This window comes from Micrasema longulum, unplaced genomic scaffold, assembly GCF_059751315.1.
Source record: "Micrasema longulum isolate JH-2025_06_02 unplaced genomic scaffold, ASM5975131v1 h1tg000993l, whole genome shotgun sequence".
NCBI classification, from domain to species: Eukaryota; Metazoa; Arthropoda; class Insecta; order Trichoptera; family Brachycentridae; genus Micrasema; species Micrasema longulum.
This window is the reverse complement of record NW_028278181.1, coordinates 746,091-767,140: the sequence shown is the minus strand read 5'-3', so window position 1 is coordinate 767,140 and position 21,050 is coordinate 746,091. Positions and strand designations below refer to the sequence as shown.

General features: G+C 33.0%; 3 protein-coding genes across 3 annotated transcripts; 2 read left to right on the top strand and 1 right to left on the bottom strand.

Annotated features, from left to right (window-relative positions):
• The first annotated feature begins 632 nt into the window (after nt 1-632).
• On the top strand, nt 633-18,321 carry ppk13 (pickpocket 13). Its single transcript, XM_088232513.1, has 9 exons — nt 633-733; nt 5,928-6,122; nt 8,047-8,331; nt 10,290-10,380; nt 11,528-11,613; nt 13,772-13,971; nt 15,405-15,570; nt 16,064-16,161; nt 16,247-18,321. The coding sequence occupies exons 1-9, from the start codon at nt 633-635 to the stop codon at nt 16,480-16,482; spliced, it is 1,458 nt and encodes a 485-aa protein (XP_088088639.1). The 3' UTR covers nt 16,483-18,321.
• LOC148277715 (uncharacterized) lies at nt 16,648-17,865 on the bottom strand. Its single transcript, XM_088232541.1, has one exon. The coding sequence runs from the start codon at nt 17,863-17,865 to the stop codon at nt 16,648-16,650; it is 1,218 nt and encodes a 405-aa protein (XP_088088667.1).
• On the top strand, nt 18,236-20,931 carry LOC148277713 (uncharacterized). The gene is made up of 2 exons (XM_088232539.1): nt 18,236-18,710; nt 19,847-20,931. Exons 1-2 carry the CDS (start codon nt 18,380-18,382, stop codon nt 20,776-20,778), a joined length of 1,263 nt encoding a protein of 420 aa, XP_088088665.1. The 5' UTR covers nt 18,236-18,379; the 3' UTR covers nt 20,779-20,931.
• The last annotated feature ends 119 nt before the right edge of the window (nt 20,932-21,050 follow it).

Here is a 21,050-nt window from a genome sequence, read left to right as displayed (position 1 = left end):
TAGAAGGCCCTAATAAAGAAAAAAAACAGTTCTCTTTTCCTCTTTCTTTATTCTGTTTTCCCATTGAAAATCAATGTGGACGTTTAATTTATATAAACGTGTTCCATGTTGTAATTTTTTTTTTACGTATGTTGGAAGAAATTGCCATTAAAATAAATCAAATAAGCAATTAGGTCAGTTGCATTTCTCTGATCATGAATTTAGTTAAATTCAATTAAGTTTAATAAGAGAAGTAAGTTATCATAATTTATTTTATACCTAGGGTGCCATATTTTATGCAAAAATATGTAAACATGAACACAGAAGCAGAATTACCCGATGACGTTTAGTTAAATAAACACGTAATAGATCGCATTTCAATTCGTAGGAAGCTACCTTCCTTTCATCTCTTTCTCACGTAGATATCTTCTTATGTACTGTGATTTGCTATTTTTTTTTCTCAAATTATTGAGGGCAAAGCAATATTTTTAAAACTGAGATGCATTTATTGCGGAAATAACATATCACTGTGCATGCGTCTATGGTGTCACCCTAGTAAAATAAACATACCTAGATTGCCAATGTGCAATGCGCATAAAATATTATAATTTATGACTCTTTGGCGTCAAATAAGACACACTGTCATTTTCACAATGCGGCTAGGTCCTAAAACTGTCTTCAAAGACTATTTGCTCAATTCTTCATTTCATGGACTGCGGTTTATAGCGGACGATAAATTGCATTGGACAGAGAGGTTAGTACAGACAATAACAATAGAGATGGCTTAGTTAATTTATTTTAATCATCATCATTCTCTTGATCACATTCGGTGGTGCATATGGCACTACATTGGTACTCCATTTGTAGCGTGTCCGCGATCGGTTGTAAAAAACGTTAGGGTAAAATAATCAGTCGTACGCATCAGGGGACTATAATATCGTCGCCGTTCAGGCACAAATCACTAACCCTAAAAATGATTGTGACCAACTGAAGTTTCGGTTTCGATTTCAGCCAGTTTCTGGCAGTAAAATTCGTTTTGGCAGCGGTTTTAGTTTCGGCCGAAACTTCAGGTCAGCCTGCGGTCGAGATATGTCGGGTTCCGTTCAGCTGTACTCGGGTGTAATTAGAGATACTGGCTTGTTGTACATTGAAATAATAAGTTATCGTATGCACAGTCATTGTCTTGAGTAAAAAATAAAAACTAGACTGATTTTGTGATTTGTCGACTTTAATTAGAAGTTACAAGATTTTTCATTTTTATTGTTTTGTAATTCTTTTATCATCATTCCCTTTCCGCACCTAATGGTGATAGGGCACTGCATTGGTTCACCAATCGCAGCGTATCGCGATCACATATATGTTTTATGACCTGCAGGTAAGATGGCCAGTCTTACGCTTCATGTACCGGTCCTGGGACTATGAAATGTTCTAGTGTAAAAACCCCTTTTAAAGTAAATATTTTACGTCAACCATGTTTAGTGTCTCCACCGTACGCTGCTTTTATTTCCTCGATTGAAAATGCTGACTTTCGTCTACAAGTAGACAAGTAGTATGTAGTAGTAAGAAGTATGTATGTATAGTACAAGTAATATGTCAAGACATTATTTTTCAAAAGCTTGTGATCAAATAAATAATATTTGTTACGTAAAAGCAAACACTAGCAAAGTGAATTTTACTATAACCTTTCCCTATTTTATTGTGTATGCAGACAATTGGTAGAATTCCATATTTAATTTGGTAATGTATCCAAAATAAAACAAGTTTATTAGATTGTAATTCTACTTTATTTTTTATAAAATATACAAAGGGTATATTGTGACGCGTTTCGTCTTGTTAGGACATTTTCAAACAAACTAACTTAAATATTTACAAAGTTTCTTTATATACTAAAAATAATTGCTATTTTATGTTTGTGGATTTCTATACAAACCAAAATAAGTAGAGTAATTAAAATTCAATTAGGGTATACTGAGTATATTAGAGGAATATTTTGGTTATATTGGGGAAAAACCTTCCATTATTTAAAAACCTCTGTAAGGGTATGACTTTAAAATTAATGTAATAATTATAAAAATATTGATTTCATTTATACAGGTTTATTTTGAAAATTATTGTTAAAATTCTACATTGGTGTTTTACACAGGTTTCATTCATGTTTAAAGTTAGTTTGTTTGAAAATGTCCTAACAAGACGAAACGCGTCACAATATACCCTTTGTATATTTTATAAAAAATAGAGTAGAATTACAATCCAATAAACTTGTTTTATTTTGGATACATTACCAAAATAAAATAACCTTTCCCATTAATTTGTTTACTTTTGGTGCTCATTTTTTAATTTGTGAAAAAATGGCCATGTGGGGTCATAGTCCATAATCGATGACACACAGATGCTTCACCTGAAATAGTGCGATGACTGAAGAAAGCAATGTCATCATTTTTTTATTTGATGTATTTTTTCCAATACAACATATATGCAACTCTTGCACATAAATCGGGAGCATCGTTCTGCAGAACATTCACATCGTCCCTACCATGAAGAAATGAATTACAAAGGAACGCGGCCTATAAAGAGATCTCAGGGCGTGGTAACACCCAGCAGTTGAGTTCAGTCGACCAGTCAACGTCTTTTTTTCCAAAAAATTTGGGCGTGTTTTTACGATTCTAATGATATAACTATTAATATATAAAAACATATAATGTATTAAGTGAAAATAATGGGATGATGACGATTTTAAATTTATACATGAATATAAAAGAAATATTGGAATTTCCTAAAAATGTATTTCGTAAGTTGAAAATAATTTGATAAGGAGTAAAAGTTCATAAAAAGTATTCATAAATAATTTACTAAGAACTTACAATAAACTTTCTGACCAGGGCCCAGAACCCCGATTGCAATGGAAATTTAACAGTTATATCAAATTGTCTAGAAAGTAAAATCGATTTTTCTATTCGAGAATGTGTGTTTATTAGTTTTTGTTTAAAACGTGTTCTATTAAATAGATGTTACTGACGAAGGAACTTCAAATTTTTAAACAAATATTCTCATTTTTTATTAAAAATATCGATTACACTTTACACAATATTGAATATAACAAACTAGGTTGACTTCTCATTATAGGGATCCCAGGAGCTCAATCACAAATGTTTATTTATTTCACAACATTATTTTTGGTACGTGTACTTGTACAAATCTGGATTTTCTCCCAAGGGGGAGTAGGTATATATTTTTATTTATATCCCTACAGAGATGAATGTTACCGGTGTGGATATTCGCTAATAAGCGGAATGGGGAATGTTGTAGTACTTAAAGTGGCCACTTAACCCAGCCAATGACAGGTCATAAGCCCTGTAAACGCTCGAATATCCATAATCCTGAATTTGAGAAAAATTCTACCTCATCTCTGTAGGGATATAAATAAAAAAAGTTTATTTATTTATTTATTTTTATTTTTATTTTTATTTATTTACGATTTAATAAAAAGTTTTACAAAGTTTAAAAAAAAAACAATAATAACAAAGGTAGGCAAAAAAAAACCGTAAGCATATAAACAAAAAATGCAAATATATAAGCTTATGAAATTAATTATGTAAAGCAAACACAGTAAATAAAGTGTTACGGTAAGCAAGAAAGACAAATTTAAGTTAAATCAATAAACAAGCAAGCATATATTATCGCGAAAAAAGAAGAAATAAAAATATGTATATATGAAATGCGTATTTGCCAATACTACAATGCAATTTGATATAATAGTAAAAAATAAAAAACAAGTATAAGGTAATAAAAATAAACAAGTAAGTATTTTTTTAATTTATGGAGTTGAATTGTCAATAATAGTTTGACGAGCAGCTACAAATAAACTTGATATTGTGGACTTATAAGATAGTAAAGAACTGGACAGAATGTCTGCAGCCGTTCCATAAGTGTTACCTAATCCATGCAACAGTAAGTGTTACCTAACCTATGCGACGTCGATCAAAAGTCCTTATCAACTTGACCGATCACAGTGGATCTGGACAACGATAATAAACTCGTGCAAGCGCGTTGGAAAGATTGGTTTATCGTGGTCATGTAGCCATATATTAAAAAAAGGAATCGCTAAAATGATAAACAATCGTGGCGTGAAATATTTATCGCGTCAATTATTATTACCGACAATAGCGCCGGTTCGATCCGATTACAATGAGATAAAAGTCTATGAAATTAAACCGATTTTTCTTTACGAAAATTTGTATAAAAGTTTGCTTCCTCAGTAACCCGGTACCTAATATAGTTCCTCTCGGCAACTTTAGTTAAAAATAAAAAAATATGATTTTAATTGTTAACATTGAGTAACATTGAGTTAAGTCGCTAAGGTGGAAGTGTGGACATGCTATAAACAAAGAGTGAGAAGAAAGATAATTCATTTAAAGCATTGTTTTATACACGTTATTATATTCAACGCTTTGTTCTAACCAAAATATATTTAAACGCTACAAACTCGTGATTTTATAACTGTGCTTCTGTTAAAACTGTTTAAAAATGTGTTTATTTGTGAAGATCAAGTGCCGAAATTTAACAATTTATTATTAAACCATTTCTGTATAATATAGTGCTACCTATCTACGTTGATTAAAAAATACAAATGACACCTTTTTTTCCTGTATCACGTAAAATTACTCAAATATCAAAAGTAATACACAAGTTTATTTGACATTTTAATCAGAGTAAAATAATCATTTTAAATAATGGAAGGTTTTTCCCCAATATAACCAAAATATTCCTCTAATATACTCAGTATACCCTAATTGAATTTTAATTACTCTACTTATTTTGGCTTGTATAGAAATCCACAAACATAAAATAGCAATTATTTTTAGTATATAAAGAAACTTTGTAAATATTTAAGTTAGTTTGTTTGAAAATGTCCTAACAAGACGAAACGCGTCACAATATACACTTTGTATATTTTATACAAAATAAAGTAGAATTATAATCCAATAAACTTGTTTTATTTTGGATACATTACAAAATTAAAATAATAATAATCAGAAAATTTTAACGGGAAACATGCGTCTAATAATAACAAACAAAATTGACAAGAAGCAGATAGATCCCTTGGTACCTACACTCCGCACCTATTATCATCTACGAGAGAACAGCTAAATGTGAACCAAATGTTTTTACAGTTATTTACTAGGAAAAGGACAATAGATCCTGTAAACTGCATACCAAAATAAAACAAGGACCCTCGAGTTCGAGTATCGTCTATCATCTTGTTAACCTTAATAATAAGTTGAGGAATGCTATCTTTGTTAAGTTTTTTATATTTTACTTTTTTTGCTGTTACAATATTGCCATACTTACTAGTTCTTTGCTCGATGTATTATTATTCTGTTTTTTTATATTTTTTTTATTGTTAACTTTTTAAAATCATTCTTATGTTGTTGAAATTCCACTCGTCGATGTGTTTTGTAGCTGCAAGACTTTTTGTGATGCTAGCTATCATATTATATTTATCATATTATGTAAATGTAATCAACTCTAAAATTTCTAAATTTAGTAAATGGGGTCTAAAATTTCATCCGTCCATTCGCTCAGTAACTGCAAGACTTGTTGTTATCTAACTTCTATTTTTATAAATTTGCTTTTTATTTCGTTTTTTTTAATATAATTTAAACTCTAAACTTCATTATCAAATAAAAAAAGTAATATAATAATTGAATAGGGGCTAGATTTCTTACTGTCCATGCGCTCTGTAGCTGCAAGACGTGCTGTAATCTAGCTCCTATATATCATAATTGGAGATGAGGAACTAAAATCCCAACCGTCCATATGACCTGTAGCTGCAAGGCGTGCTGGGATATTTATTTATTGTACAGCGCCCTTTGAGGTAATTTTTACAAAAATGGCGCTGTATAAATTATCCAAACATAAATAAATAAATGAATATTTTGTAACTTTAGGTTGTTCTGGTTAGTATGTGTGCTACTGTCGTGGTACAGCTCCATCATGTTGATAGCCGCTTCGTGGGATGCCTTTCAGAACAACGCCATCTCCTTTGTAATGGAAACAGCCTACAAGGATTGGGACACAAACTTCCCCGCCATCGCCATATGTGAGAATGATAATCTCGACAGAGTGTACAATGCCTCCGACACGTAAGTCTGTAACTCTAAAGTCATTTATGTATTACTTCACAAAACCCTACGATTTATAAAGGCATACTAAAATTCAAACATCACATATATCATATAACTTGTAAGTCACCTCAGTTACTAATATTCCTTAAAAGAGTAACCAAACCTCTGAAAAAACCGTACACTCATATTATGGCTGTGTACTCTACTAACAAACTTGAATAAATATGAGTTTGGTTCGTACTAATCTTGAGCATGCCTCGTGCCATCACGCGTATGGAGTCCACGATATAAACCACAAAAACTCTATAGAACCGTTCAAAAAAGTTTTTAAAGTACCTTGCATTAAGTCCCAAATTTCTTACCCGCATTCAAATTACGAGCGACTTCTAATTTTTATTCATTTTAATTTCCCGACAAAACGCTGCAGTGTTGTTTCATTGAGTACAACAGCAGGCTTATTCTGTTACAATTTCGTTTCGTAAGTTCGTTCGTTCGTCTCTCTCGAAAGGAATCTCATACGATACGAATGAATTTACGAAACGAATTAGTTACAGAAGAAGGCCATAGGGTCTCCGTTGAGTAGGATAACTACTATTATAAAAATGCACACCTCAATACGGCATACGCGTTTGGGGCCCCACTTTCCAAACTCATCTGATTAAAATAGCATTATCCGTAAGGCAAAACAGATGGGCGAAAATTCTTATTTAAAATAAGACGTTCGCCTACCACGCTTAAGGTTCAAGGTTCTATTCCTGTCCGGATGCTAGTGAAATATTGTTTTTAAAGTTGGTTCCAGGAGCGTAACACTGATCACCTTACCTATATGTAACAGGTGATTTAGATACTCTGCATTTGATGTATAGGGAAATTGTGATGATGATGACACAAAGAGGAAGTTCAGTGCTATATTTTATATTTTATTTGTTAATTTATTATTAAACAGAGCCAAAAAATTTTAATTTATATTTTTATTTACCGTATTATCATCGCTATGACCTTTTGAAGTTTAGTAATTTTGGAATTACTCCACCCGTGATGTCACTAGTTGTTGTTGGTGAATTGTCCCGACTGGTGAGTTGGCTTCCAGGAAACCGGATAGTACAACACATAACAGCGCTGTAGTTGATTGGTTGATTGGCAAGAACTCGTGACAATAATGTTAATCAAAGTAGTCCGTTTTCATTAGTCATTTTTATAAAACTTTTCATACATTTCTGAGAAATGAAACCTAAAATATAAGAATCCCCTGGAAACGGAAGCTGTTTATAAACTAAATTGCCAAGGATGTGAAAAAGTATACATAGGACAAACAGGGCGCACAGCAAAGAAAAGGATTGACGAACACAAAATAACGTGTAAACTTGGGCACCCTGACAAATCTGCAATAGCGAAACTATTTTAAGACACCGGACATTTTTTCGCTTTCGAGCCAAAATTTTAACATAAATCCAGTCATTACAGTGCACGAATAATAACAGAGGCAATTGAAATACACAGCCACCCAAATAACATAAACAAAGACGATAGGCTTAAATTAAACTCAACATGGTTCCCAGCACTAGATACAAAGACAAATAGAAATGTGCCTACTGCCGACTGCGACACGGGACAAAAATTACTATTACATAAACACATACTTTTTTCGACAAAACACATAGTTTACCCTGAAGATGGCTCCTGCAATGGTAGCCGAAACGTCGGAACAAATCCAATGCACACGGTATCACCCAAAAAAAATCATATTAATCAAAGTGATCGTGAAAACCTTCGCATTTATTTCTGAAAAACTTGGCAATACAATTAAATGCCGCATGTAAGAAAACATTTTTGTATCCAATTTCCCGTAGCACTGAACTTCCTCATAACATCTCAGATTATTACGTTTTGCAGGACAAAATGTAAGTGAAAAAGCATTGTAATATCCAAAAATATTTTCTAGGATTTGGACCCCAGATCATGCCGTCGATCTTGAAGAAGTGTTGAAAGAATTGGCTTACTTCAAGGGTCTGTCCTACTATACCCTGCAGTTCTGCAACCGGGACAATGTTGATCCTCTCTGCCCTATGGCCAACTTTACTTTCTACTCTGATGCTGTCAGGAGTAACTGCAAACAGTCCATCATGAACTGCGAGTACAACGGAAGGCCTTTCGACTGTTGCAAACATTTTGAGCCGATAGAAACAGACATAGGTGGCTGCTTTATAATCAATTCTATACAATCAAAGTGAGTTCATATCCTCTCTAATTATGATCAAAATTTGACAAAATGTATGGCCCATTTCATGCGATGATAAAAATCCACACGGAACAACAAAATTACATAGGGTAAATTGATATCTTTTGTATTTTAAGGATTTTTACCGTAGCGTAGCTGGTTGCGAATTATGTGGGTATGCATTGGTCAAGTATTGTCACAACTCTTACATCTATTGTACCCACAATCACTGTTCACTTCCTACACCAGTAACTTTTGACCATATGCCACATTAAGACCCCATGTCGTACAGCATGCATTTATTTTGTTGAACGTGTGCTGCATCTTAAACTTTGTTTCCACCAACCACCAGTGTTGAGCTCCAGATTGGTGCCTTCCTTCGTGTTCGTGCCGCTCGCAAGTGACCAGTCAGACCACAGCAATTCCATCAAGGACGATGATAAGGTTAGTGGCCTCCATTCCTAATTCATCTCATTTGTTGGGGTTGTGACCGATTGACACTGCATACCGCATATCGATAATAATTCATTAAAATTAAATACAGTCCACTCCGCTAAATATCGTAGAAGCCTTAGGGCTTCACCCCCCCGCTATTTCTCGCCCGCGTGCGCGTGGGAATTCGTTTTCCCTAGCCCTAGTACCCACTAAATAAATGAAAATAACATTAAAGCATTTTGAGTGTTTCCAAATTTCAGTAGACAGAGCTGGATTTCAGTCCTTAGGGAATAATTAAGATTGAAATTCATTGCAGCAGAGAGAAAAAACTTTTCAGAAGTGAATATGGAAATCTAGGTATTTACTGGGCTCGTGACCTGTCTTTGGCTGGAAAACATAGCAGAATGGTAAATATTATACAGTGTCTAATGTGGCCGCAAAATCCAGCATTGTCTCTAAATATTTGGACATACTCAAACTATTGTTGATTAAACTAACATAATTAATATTAGTCTAAAAATTGAACAGCATTTTCAGGTGTACAAAAAGTATTATTTTTAATAAACAAGTTATTACATAATTTCAAATAAATAACAGAAATTTAATATTTTTTAGGTTATGATTTTTTTTAATTATGCTCAAAGGACTTCCAGTTTTCTGAAACTTGATTTTTAAAAATGATTTCTAAAAAAAAACAAATTCTGATGTCATTTTGATTTGCAAGTACAGATAGCAGTTCTGTGAATGTGTGCCAGCGGAGAGTGGTGGGTGAAGTTTGTCTTATTGTACTCGCACTGGAGCATGTGTTGGAGTCTGGTGGTCCTTGTGGGTACACAAAAGTTTATCAGGGACAGTTATTTTGGGAAATCTATTAGGGTGCATATCATTTTGTGCATTAGAGTGAGGTCAGCAATTGTCTTTCTTGGTGGAGAGCAATCAATGGTAACCTCAACTCCGACATCAAAGTTCAGTAGCAAATTTCATCTACAGGTTTACACTTTTTGAAATGTATGTAGTGTAAAAACGTCCACTGAACTCTTTCTAAGTTAAAAGAGTTGCAGTTGTATAAAAGGCTCCAGACTGACAATGCATATTCCAGTTGTGATCGGACCTGAGCGCAATACAGAGATTGTATTAAAAGCCCAGCATCGACATTGCCTTATTAGCAATTGTCATTCTATGGTGTGTAAAGGTTAGCTTATCATCAAAAGTTACCTCGAGATCTCTGCTTTGTGGATAGAGTGTTGTGAATAGAGTATGATGATGGAATGAAATTTTGTGAACGTGAACGACAAAAAGACATGTGAAAACATTTGTTCACATATAATGATGCGACAATGCTCATTTTTAGAACGTAATTTGAACCTATCGCTCTATGAAACATCATCTCTATTGAATTATACCTCAGCGCTGGTGAGAGGGTTTTGTAACATTTTAAGCAAAGTCCTGTAGACTCGTATAATGGATTGTTTTTTTTCCATTTAAATGAATATGTACATAGCTTTTCCACCGATGCTTTGTATTTTTTCCAGGAAGAACAAAAGAAAAGAACAACTGCCAATGATACTTAATAGGAGAAATGGTCTAGGATTGTTATCGATTCATGTTTTGATTCCAGCTACGGTAAGTAATGTATTTTGTCTGTACCGTACTCGGTTGTACCCTAATGGGTTGCCAGTTACTTTAGCTTCTTTTTGCTTATTTTACAAGGCTTGTGAAGATTATTTTCAGCAATGGATAAATTTATTGGAGTTATCAAATGTTTGAGTGGATGACTGTGCTAAAAGGAAACAAAAACCCAAAAATATGTCGACTTAGTTCCGTGTATTGAGTCCTCGAGCGTCAGAGGAAAAGAGATTGACTATGTAAAACTACATGATCAATTTTGTAACTTGATTTAATTTCTTAAATTGAAATCAGATTGTAATCCTGATGACAAATATTATGATTCGAAGTTACTTCGAAACTGAACGAGTTTTCTCGCTAATTAATAGAAATAGAGCAAAAAAAGGAAAAGACTTAGTGTGGAGTCAGGAAAGTGTTGATTCTTACACAATATCATTTTAAAAACATGTCATCTGAAGACTTTCATAATTATTTATTTAAAAACACCAAGAACTACCTGCAAAAAGTGGTAGTTTGAGTTTTTCAAAGAAAATCTTGCTTTTTAAACCCATCGCCCCTCTGTTTTCAAATTATCACCTGGCAACCCATGTCCAGGGCAAACTGGTCAAATAAAGAATACAGTTCTGTGTGCGAAATACAACCTGAATCCTGGACAGGTGTTTTCCACTCGATGGTTACTCTCAGATAAAAATCCTGAGAGGGGAAATTGAGTGAAGATGTCCATCTTTTGTATTGTAGTGGTTGATGTGTTTTCATACTAAGCTTGAAGTCCCGAGTTTGATTCCTAATAATGCAAAGAAAATCTAGTTAAAAAGTCATAGTAAAAATAACTGAAAAATTTAAAATAAACAAATTCACTTTTTACTTATGTACAGTTCTCTGCAAACCCTACAAATTCTAATTGTTACATATTTTTTTGATTAAAGTGTATTTTTTGCACATTCAGCCAAGAAGCCTTATCACAGTTGTGAAACACAGTAAAAATACTCTGGCTTGAGAAAAATAATATTTAAATAATGCAATCTCACGAGGAAATGAACTCGGAACCCACTGCTATGACGCATGATTGCTTTTATACTACTGGGGCCACCATTTTTTATTATAATACCGTATTTGTGAACAAATAAATCATAATTATTTACAGATTTACACTTTGGCAGAAGAAGAAGTTCCTACGTTAACAACATTACAGTCAGAATATTTTGCTGTTGGCGAAGGCGTTGGTTATCGGTAGGAGATATTATTATTTATTATTCTGCTAATCAATTTCTTAAAATTATCCATTAGCCGAAATATAAATATATGACCAATGTACCTGCGTATATTTATCAAGTATTTTTGATGCAAGTAGACTATAAAATACAAGGCAGATTTGCTAACATTTGAGATAAATTTGAAAACTAAAATATTTACCTATAAACTAATTACTGAACTCCCATCACAAAAATTGGTCATATAAATAAAAATAAAAATAATTTTGAATTAAACATTATGGGTAACATTTTAATGTACCTATTATATATCTCTGTGTCCATAATGATGATGAATAGAGTGGCCTCATAGAGTTAGGGATATGTTATTTTTTTGTAATATCCATCTTAATTCATATGAATAAATAAATAATGAAATACAGTTTGTGTGCGAAATAAAACCAGAACCCTAGATGCGTGTTTTTGACTCAATGGCTGTTGTCAGTTAAAAATCCCAAATAAGGAAATCGAGTGGAGACAAGTCCGCCTCGTGATTGGTGCGTTCGCCTATCATTCTTGAGGTCCTGAGTTCGATTCCTGGCAGGGTACATGTGAAATATTGGTTGTTTAAACTCCAATATTTTATTGTTCCTGAACTGGCACATAAAGTGTAGGACATAAAGGTATCATGAACATAAAGCAAAAAGTGGCCAATCCGAATTTGGTGATTTTTTTACCAAGGTTTAATGCTGGATAGTATTTTTTACTGAATAAAAAACAGGTTCACTAAAAGGTATCTAAAATATTTGCACAAAATTGATAATTGTATATTGATAGTCAGTCTATGAACACATCAGCTACAGGAAATATTGACAAAATCAAAACACTTTCAAACTAACAAAATAACTAGCTAACGCATTTTACTATGTAAAGAAACTTAAAACCTAAAGCATACTAAATAGCAAAGCTACGAGTGTTCGTATCTATGCAAAAACTATAATCTTGATTTGCCAACAAACAAGAGTTCTGATTGGCCAGTTTTCATTGTATGCAAATGATATGCATCCTTTTAACTTGTATTTGGCAATAGGGTTTCATATATTTCAATTCAATTCATTTATTTAAAATAATACATATATTACAAACTAAAATTAAGACGTACATATTATAAAAAGACAAAAAATACATTAAGAGACTCTTTTCAAAATGGTAGTAGAATCCTGCTCCGGTAAACTTCTTTAGATTCATGGAACAGATCAACATCCAGAGCAATCTTGTTCAGCATAGCGGTAGCCCTTCCAACGGGCATAACCATCGGCAGGTTGATCCTGTATATCGGAATTTGAAACAATCTATGCTGACGCTGTCTTAGGTAATTATCAGGATCACACAAACCAAAGCTCATTATAATCTCAGAATTATCGATCATAGCGCGCAACAATCCATAATAGTGTGTAGTCAAATACACATTCCTTCTAGTCTCTAAACTGTTGTAGCCAAGCATACCGTGGAGAAACTCGGTCGGGTAGGGCCAAGGATAATTTATTTATCTAATAAATGCCCAGAGGGCTCTTAAAATATACAGTCAAAAGTAGATTAAGTATTATAGAAAATTACAATAATATAAGTAATTTATTCTAAAAAAAGAAAAAGGGAAAAAATAAAGTGCAGATGAATAGAAAAAAAGGGAGAATTGAGGAGATGGCCATTTGATGGATACCATAGCTAATTTGATAGCAGCAGGAGTGGTGTGGAGCAAGTCCAACAGCTCAGCATAATTATTAGCTGTTCTGTGGATGCTCACTAGGGGAGGGGAGAATGGTGGGTAAAGTTTGACCTATTGTACTCACACTGGAACATGTGTCGAAGTCTGGTGGTCCTTGTGGGTACACGAAAGTTTATCAGGGACAGTAATTTTGGGCAATCTATTATGGTGCACATCACGTTGTGCATTAGAGTGAGGTCAGCAAGTGTCCTTCTGGTGGAGAGCAGTTTTAACCTCAACATTAAAGTTTGGTAGCAAATTTCATTTAGAGGTTTATATAATAATATTAATATAATATAATAATACGATTTTAGTATCTCATTTCAATTCAAGCAAACTTTCGGTAAATATTACATTGTCCACCCGAGAATAACAGCTATAAAATAAATGACTTTTACTTACATTTCACTTACAATTGATTGCAATTGTTTAGGCGTCACATATCCATCAGGAACATCGAGAATGACCCAAACGCTCGAGAGACTACGCCGGCCCAGCGCAACTGTCGCTACGTGGATGAGAACTGGCTGAAGGTGTACCCCTTCTACTCCCGCAGCGCGTGCACCGTACAGTGCAGAAAACAAGCAGAAATAAGCCTTTGCAATTGTACCGATCACTTCATGCCCAACACCAGTAAGTCCATTTAGAATTCTAATCTAGTGGTTAACCCATGTGTGGCTATGATGCCACGTGAGTTTACATAGAATACAAGACTTATATATCTTTTTTTTTTAACAATGAAGTCATATTTTGCTTTAATAGGCCTAAATTAAATTATTATATTTATAAATGGTGAAAAATAGATTATTGAGCAAAACATCGTCATTGCGCCGGTAATATCCATTAGGTAACATTATAAAAATTGTTCAGATTAATATAACAATGCACCGTTTGGTGATGTATTTTTTTTAATATATTTTTTATTGATAATAAAAATAAATAAAAACTTAATATTATTTTGAAATAATATTTAAGTTCAGTCGAACTTGGTTATTACAAGGAAGACGGAACCTACTGAAATTGATCGTTATAATCATTACTTGTTATACCAGATAAAGGTTTTTTAAATCCAAACGCCATTGCATATTGTCACTATTGAAAATTATAATAAATGCTTACAAACATACCACTTTCTAAATTTCAAGTTCAGATAAATAAACATTCGTATTTTTTCACTAAGTGTTTAGTCGTTTGATATTTAATCATCAGTGAGGCCATATATGAAGCAAAGTGTAGTCGCATGGAAAAAATAAAAATCCACAATTTCTTCTTCATTTCCTTCCCACGCGTTATGGTGCACAGGGCACTGCATTGCTACACCAATCGCAGCATAACTTGATTTTAAATAAATATTTCCCATCAAACATGCCGGGAAGCGAACTCGAGACCTCTTGCATGGCAGGCAAACGCGCTGACCGCTACGCCACGAGGCCGATAGAATTAATCACTCTCTACCCTCGCAAGAAGATTCAGAATGGCACCCCAGATGGATTTTTTAGCAGTCTTTCAAATGTTAAAAAAAATGGTATGCTGTTCCTGAACATGGACAACAGCAGAAGTGACGTAACACACAAAAAAGATAAAATCGGACTTAAACCATTAGATGAAAAATTAGATGTGGTTGAATTCACATTTTACCATTTATTAATAGAATTTTCAATTTGAATTCAATTTATTTGAATTCGATTTATTTCAAATTATTTATTTTATAAACGTTTATGTACATTACAAAATATTTCAATGCATACATAAAACGAAAAAATTAATACTAAAATTTAAATATACAAAAATGGTAAAATAAAAATACCCAGCGATTATAGAGAAAGAATGCTATCCTCTCTGAACTTTTTTTCACTAATATGAAAGATGTCACTATCCGAAGAGATACTGTTGAGTAGACATTGCTCTTCCTGCTGGCATTACTATTACAATGAGGGCAGTGCTCACACCATTACCAGTTTAAACATCCTATAGCTAAAGTGTTACATCTCAGTAAACATTAATAGTTTAAGGTTTTTATTTTTAAACTTTACATTATGGGTTTACCATTCCGGTTGAAATTCCAGGAGAGCACGAGAAATGTAATATGGAAGGTTTGGTCTGTCTCAACAAGCACTACAGTGAGCTATCTGTCCTCAGGCCCGCTTGGGCAAAGCGAAGAGGCCTGGTGTGTGACTGTCCACCATCTTGTACAGAATCAGAAATAAGCGTAATCACAGATTATAAAACAATGTAAATGTGTTTTAATTTACTTTTCTCAAATATTTAATACAAAATTATTTAACAGTATTTTGAGTATGTCAAAAGCTTTGTATTAGCTTTACCTTCAAAGGAATTTTAACAGAGATGCACAGATTTACTGGACGTGTGACTTATACTTACAAAAATCCAATATATACATGACAGTAGAAACTCAAAGCTTTTTATCAAACCTATCTAGGCAGAATGGTGTACGATTTAGGTAAAACTATAAATAAAATTACCAATAAAACTTCGTTTAGTTGGTCAAAATCAAATAAAAGTAAAACTAAACCAAGAAATTTTATCAAGAAATGTCTACAAAAAACATCAATAGAATGATGTATGTATGACAGTGTGTAAAATGATTACTTATATAGCCAATGACAGTTCGTAAGACTCTAAAGTTAATAATATCTCTCGACCAAACAAAATTATTTTGTTGATAAGTTTTTTTGTCCGTTAAATAAAATTATTGTTTTTATAGAAGACAAGACATGATTTCACTTGTAGAAGTCCAAGTAGAATATTTACCATCGGAGAGATTCAAACGGAACGTTGTCAGAAGTCGAATGGACTTAGTCGGCAAGTATAAATTTATGGTCAGCATTTTAATAGTTAAATTATTTCTCAGTGTTTACATATAAGTGTTTATTTGTTACCATTTCAGTATCTACTGGAGGAACTACAGGTCTCTTCGTAGGAGCAAGCCTTCTCAGTTTTATTGAACTTATTTATTATTTAACTATAAGGTATTATGGAACCGTTTATACTCAAAGACAAAAGAAGATTAATAAAACGGAGCCAAAGAAGAATCAGCAAGTACAAATGTTTCCTGAAAACAACAAATTTGCAATTGTCAACATTAAAAGAACACGGAAAGATTTTTATGATGTGAAAATATGATGCCACAAAAACACACACAAAATAAATAAATGAGTAGGTAACTAAGGTGCACAAACATATTTATATAATTAGCTGACAAAACAAAATAAGAAACAAATTGTAGTATTCTAGATTAATTTTAAGCCCAAATGTTTGTTTGCAATTGTGGATCTGTTCCACATATCATTAAGTAGATAACTGTAGAAGTTCTTCAATAAGGTCTGTCATTTGATTCCTAAAAAAGTCATCCTCTTCGTAAGAGCGTTTCAAAAGAGATGTACGATCACCAATAGCAATCTCCATACACCTTGCGGGGTCACTAACAATCTCAGCGGCTAATTTCCCAGGTACCCAAATTATAGTACCATAGCAGCACGCTTCTACTAAAGCCAATTGTTTGTATTTAGCGCATCCTTTTTCAAAATCTAATAAAGGCAAAATTTCTTCGCAATTCAATCCCGCTCGTTTTAAAACATCACGCAGTCTCGCGTAGTAGACATTCCTTATTAAATCTGGCAAGTGACTCTCTCTCATCTTCCTGGAGGATATGAGGTGAAGGCAACACATTACATCAAGAGCGCACGGTGCATATCTGGCAAGTTGATAGTCCACAATAACGCAATGTTGGATATTATTATGCTCATCGTATTTGAACATAAAGTTATTCCCCCACAAATCTCCGTGCGAAAGAACATTACACCACTCGACGGATGGTCCAATATTTGAAATGGAGTTTAGAAATATACCGGGAAGTAAATGACTTTTCTCTGCATGTCCGATTTTACTGCACAAGTACACACAACCAGCGGTGACAGATTTTAACCACTTATTTCGCACATGTCCTTCTTCCAGTATATAACACACTTCTTTTACAGCTTCTGGAAACATTTGATCGATTTTGTTTGCACGCTTATGTTCGTAAATAATAGAAGCCGCATGAAAATCTGCTAAAGTACGAAGAACTGCGACGCAATGTTCAAGGTCAAATAATCCAGTTTGTATCGCCAGTTGGTAGTTTTGTTCAGACAAGTCATCGAAAAGCAGAAGGTTATCTTTAGCAATATGACACAATGGAGCCCAAGCATGTTCGAGGAAGGCTGTTTCCTTCAAAAGTTCTGGGATAACGGAGTCAAATAGAATAACTTCTTTTTTGAAAGCTCCTATGCTTTCGACATATTCTGCATTAAGATCTATTTGTGGTGTGGTCTTCACGAAGAACCTTTTGGTTCTGATTTCTTTATCACCATCTTCAAATTCTAAATTAAGCAGCAAATGATTTCCTAGAAAACCAATTGGGACGTCTCCGAGAGGGCTTATTGAATAAGAAACTACATTGGTATTTTTACCTTTGGAGTTTCTTAATAACAAAGAAATGTCTACATCAGAGAGGGAGATTTCGGCCATTTTCACACTTCACACACGAGATTATTGTGCAAAACTAGTGTCAGAAATTTTAAAATAAAAGATAATGTAATAATAAGATTTCAGAGATAACGTTTATTTTAAGGAAATAAATATTCCTTTTCACATTCTTATCTGTACTCTCCGTGACATATTTGAATAGAAATAAATTTCCACAGTTCGAAAGATAAATAATTTACCTGTGGATAAAGAGCTTCTGTTTTTATTGTTTCAAGCTCTCTGATACACATAATTGTTAAAGAATTATTTTAGAAATTAAAATACAAATAATTGAAAACTACTACGAAATAAAATACAAGGAATGGAAAACTACTGGAAATAGATTTGACACTGTACTCCAATATAAAGGCAATAATATTTTGTATAAGGCTGCACATTAAAACATCATGTTTTCATAAAATGACTTGTATATAAATAAAGCAAATCATTGTAAAACTATACCACTCTTCAGTGAGTTTTAATTCCGTAAGTTTTAAATCAGTAAGTTTAGTTTACAATGATGGATGTGTCCGATGACTTCGGTGCAGAAATCATAAGCTTAGATACCATTAATTTGACATTAAAAAAAGCTCTATTGAGAAATGATTTTGTGGTGAAAACTTGTAACATCCAAAAGGCTGGAGATGGTCTGCTTAGATTTCTCGGAGATCACTTCAAAATAATAATTACCTACATTCTGGATGGAAGAGAATGTAACACACAGATGTTCCTCAAAACATTACCAAGGAAAAATGCAAAAAGAGCTGAGTTCAATAAGGAATTTGGACTCTTTGAGAAAGAATTGTTTATTTATAATGAAATCTTTAGTCAATTTGAAACTGGAGGAGGTATGTTGTATTTGTATATATTTAATTAACTAGTCAATAATAGGGAAATATCACTTTTTTTAACAATTTTAAAGTAATAAGGGTCTATGAAATACTGTTGAGTAAAAAAAATACATTTTTGCTACTTATTACTAGCATAAAAAATATTTTTAATTTTATAATTTTGAATTCCCGTGGAAACGGTCATTGCATTGGTCACGACCCTATAGTCCTTAAAATATAGCTTGATTAGAATGACAGCTGTCAAACTAATTTTATTAGTGATGGGAAATTACTGATCACTGATCAAATCTATTTTATCAGTTATTTCATGCAATCATGAAACTCTGTTTCCGAAAATTGATATAAAAAACCCAAAAACAAGCCTATTATAGTGTGTTTAACACAATTATTCACCAAAAAATGAGACATTTATACTTTTTTCATGAACAACATCAAATGAATTATTTTTTTATTCGATCAATTTACATTGATCAATTTGTCCCATCTCTTAACGTTTTTGCAAAATAATGTAACCTTGTAAGAACCTCGTTAATAATTAGGTTTATTTTAGTTTTAAAGCTGATTTTATAAATTAATGTTGATTAATGTTTCAAGCATTGCATTAAAAAAATAAATTATCACGCCAGATGCAAACGATTTTTCGTGTGTCAATATAAATAACTCCTTTGACGTTACCACAAAGTTATGTCGTCACTTTTTCTGACAACTGTCATTCTAATCATGTTACATTTTAAGGACTATAATACGTCACAATTCATGTTTACTTTGAACTTTGTTTGAAACCATTAAAATTTCTATAGAACAGCGTCACAATTATCAATGCCAAACATGTCGCGTTTTTCTAGGCGTACAATCTTTTTATAGTTATGTATGAAAACATTTCTCTACAATATCCATATTGATTTTGAAAATACAATTAATTTTTCTAAGTCCATTTAATGTATTTTTATCAGTATTCTTAGTATGTGATATTTACCTTCTATGGTTAATTTGATTTTTTCATCAACAGAATATATTATTATTTTATTATTAAATTTTTAGAACATTGACAAAGAAACAGATTTGGTTTTTTTAAATCTTTAATTATTTTAGTAGGTAGATATTCAAGTTTAAGCTTTTCTTAAAACTTTCAGCTTGGCATCCTAAATGTTATTTCGCACAAGGAAATGATTTGATTTTCGAGGATTTGCATTTAAAGGGTTTTAAAATGCACGAATTAAGAAAGCCCAAAGATAGAGCTCATACCTTGGTTAGTTTAAGAACATTGGCTAAATTACACTCTGCATCATTACTTCTGGTCGACAGAAAATCCAAAATACACGGCGTTAAATTTGTTCTAGAGAAGAAATTCGCCAAAGAGCTGGAGGTGGCCTATTTTTCTGATAATTCATTTTACAATAGTCGTCCAAGGAAATCACTTCAGATTGTTGGATTTTCCGAACGTTATGGCAAAGATACTATTTATTACAATAAAATAAAATCTCAGTGGGATCAGTTATATGTACGAGGGAGGAAACAGCTTCTACCGTCTAAAGAATATTGCAATGTCGTATCACATTTGGACCTGTGGAACAATAACTTCCTTTACAAATATGATGAGTTTGGGAATCCACAAGAATGTGTATTAGTAGATTTTCAAGCATATCAAGTTTGTCCTCCAGCAGCCGATGTGGTTTCATTTCTTTATCTAAATCTCGATAAAACGTTTCGAGACGATTGTTTCGACGAATTAGTGAGGATTTATTATGAAGAAGTTGTAGCAATTCTACGTCAAAAGGATGTCGATGCTGAACAAGTTATTTCGTGGAAATCATTCAGAAATTCTTGCGAAGATTACAGACTGTGGGCCCTAATAGAGAGCTCAATAATATTTCCAAACATCTTGATGGATATAAGCGATATAGCAGACACAATGGAAAGTACTGAAAAGTTTGAAAAGTTGATTCTCGGAGACAAGGTTGTTGAAATTAACGAAAACATGATAAACGATGAATATTATCGAACAATTAATTTACAGTGCACAGAAGAAATTGTAGAGCGATACATATTAAACACTAATTCATAATTTAAATCAAATAAATAGGTAATGCGTCATTAACGAGCATAGATTTAAGTCTTAACAGAGTATCAATTTAGCAACAGCATACATGTATAACTATTATCAAGACGCTTGACTCACGCACGGAAGGTTTCGGGTTCGATTCCCGGTGAGAACACAAAAATTAAAATGTGATTTTTCTCAAGCCTGGGTGCTCTGTGATGTAATTCACCACTGTAATTAGGCCTCCTGGCCTGTTGTGGTGCAAAAAAAAAAAAAAAATGTAAAATGTAAAAAAA

Coding starts and splice junctions, on each gene's coding strand:
- ppk13 (XM_088232513.1), top strand. CDS start 633: ATGCGGCTAGGTCCTAAAACTGTCTTCAAAGACTATTTGCTCAATTCT. Junction 6,123..8,046: donor GTGTACAATGCCTCCGACAC/GTAAGTCTGTAA, acceptor AATATTTTCTAG/GATTTGGACCCCAGATCATG. Junction 8,332..10,289: donor ATCAATTCTATACAATCAAA/GTGAGTTCATAT, acceptor TATTTTTTCCAG/GAAGAACAAAAGAAAAGAAC.
- LOC148277715 (XM_088232541.1), bottom strand. CDS start 17,865: ATGGCCGAAATCTCCCTCTCTGATGTAGACATTTCTTTGTTATTAAGA.
- LOC148277713 (XM_088232539.1), top strand. CDS start 18,380: ATGATGGATGTGTCCGATGACTTCGGTGCAGAAATCATAAGCTTAGAT. Junction 18,711..19,846: donor TCAATTTGAAACTGGAGGAG/GTATGTTGTATT, acceptor TAAAACTTTCAG/CTTGGCATCCTAAATGTTAT.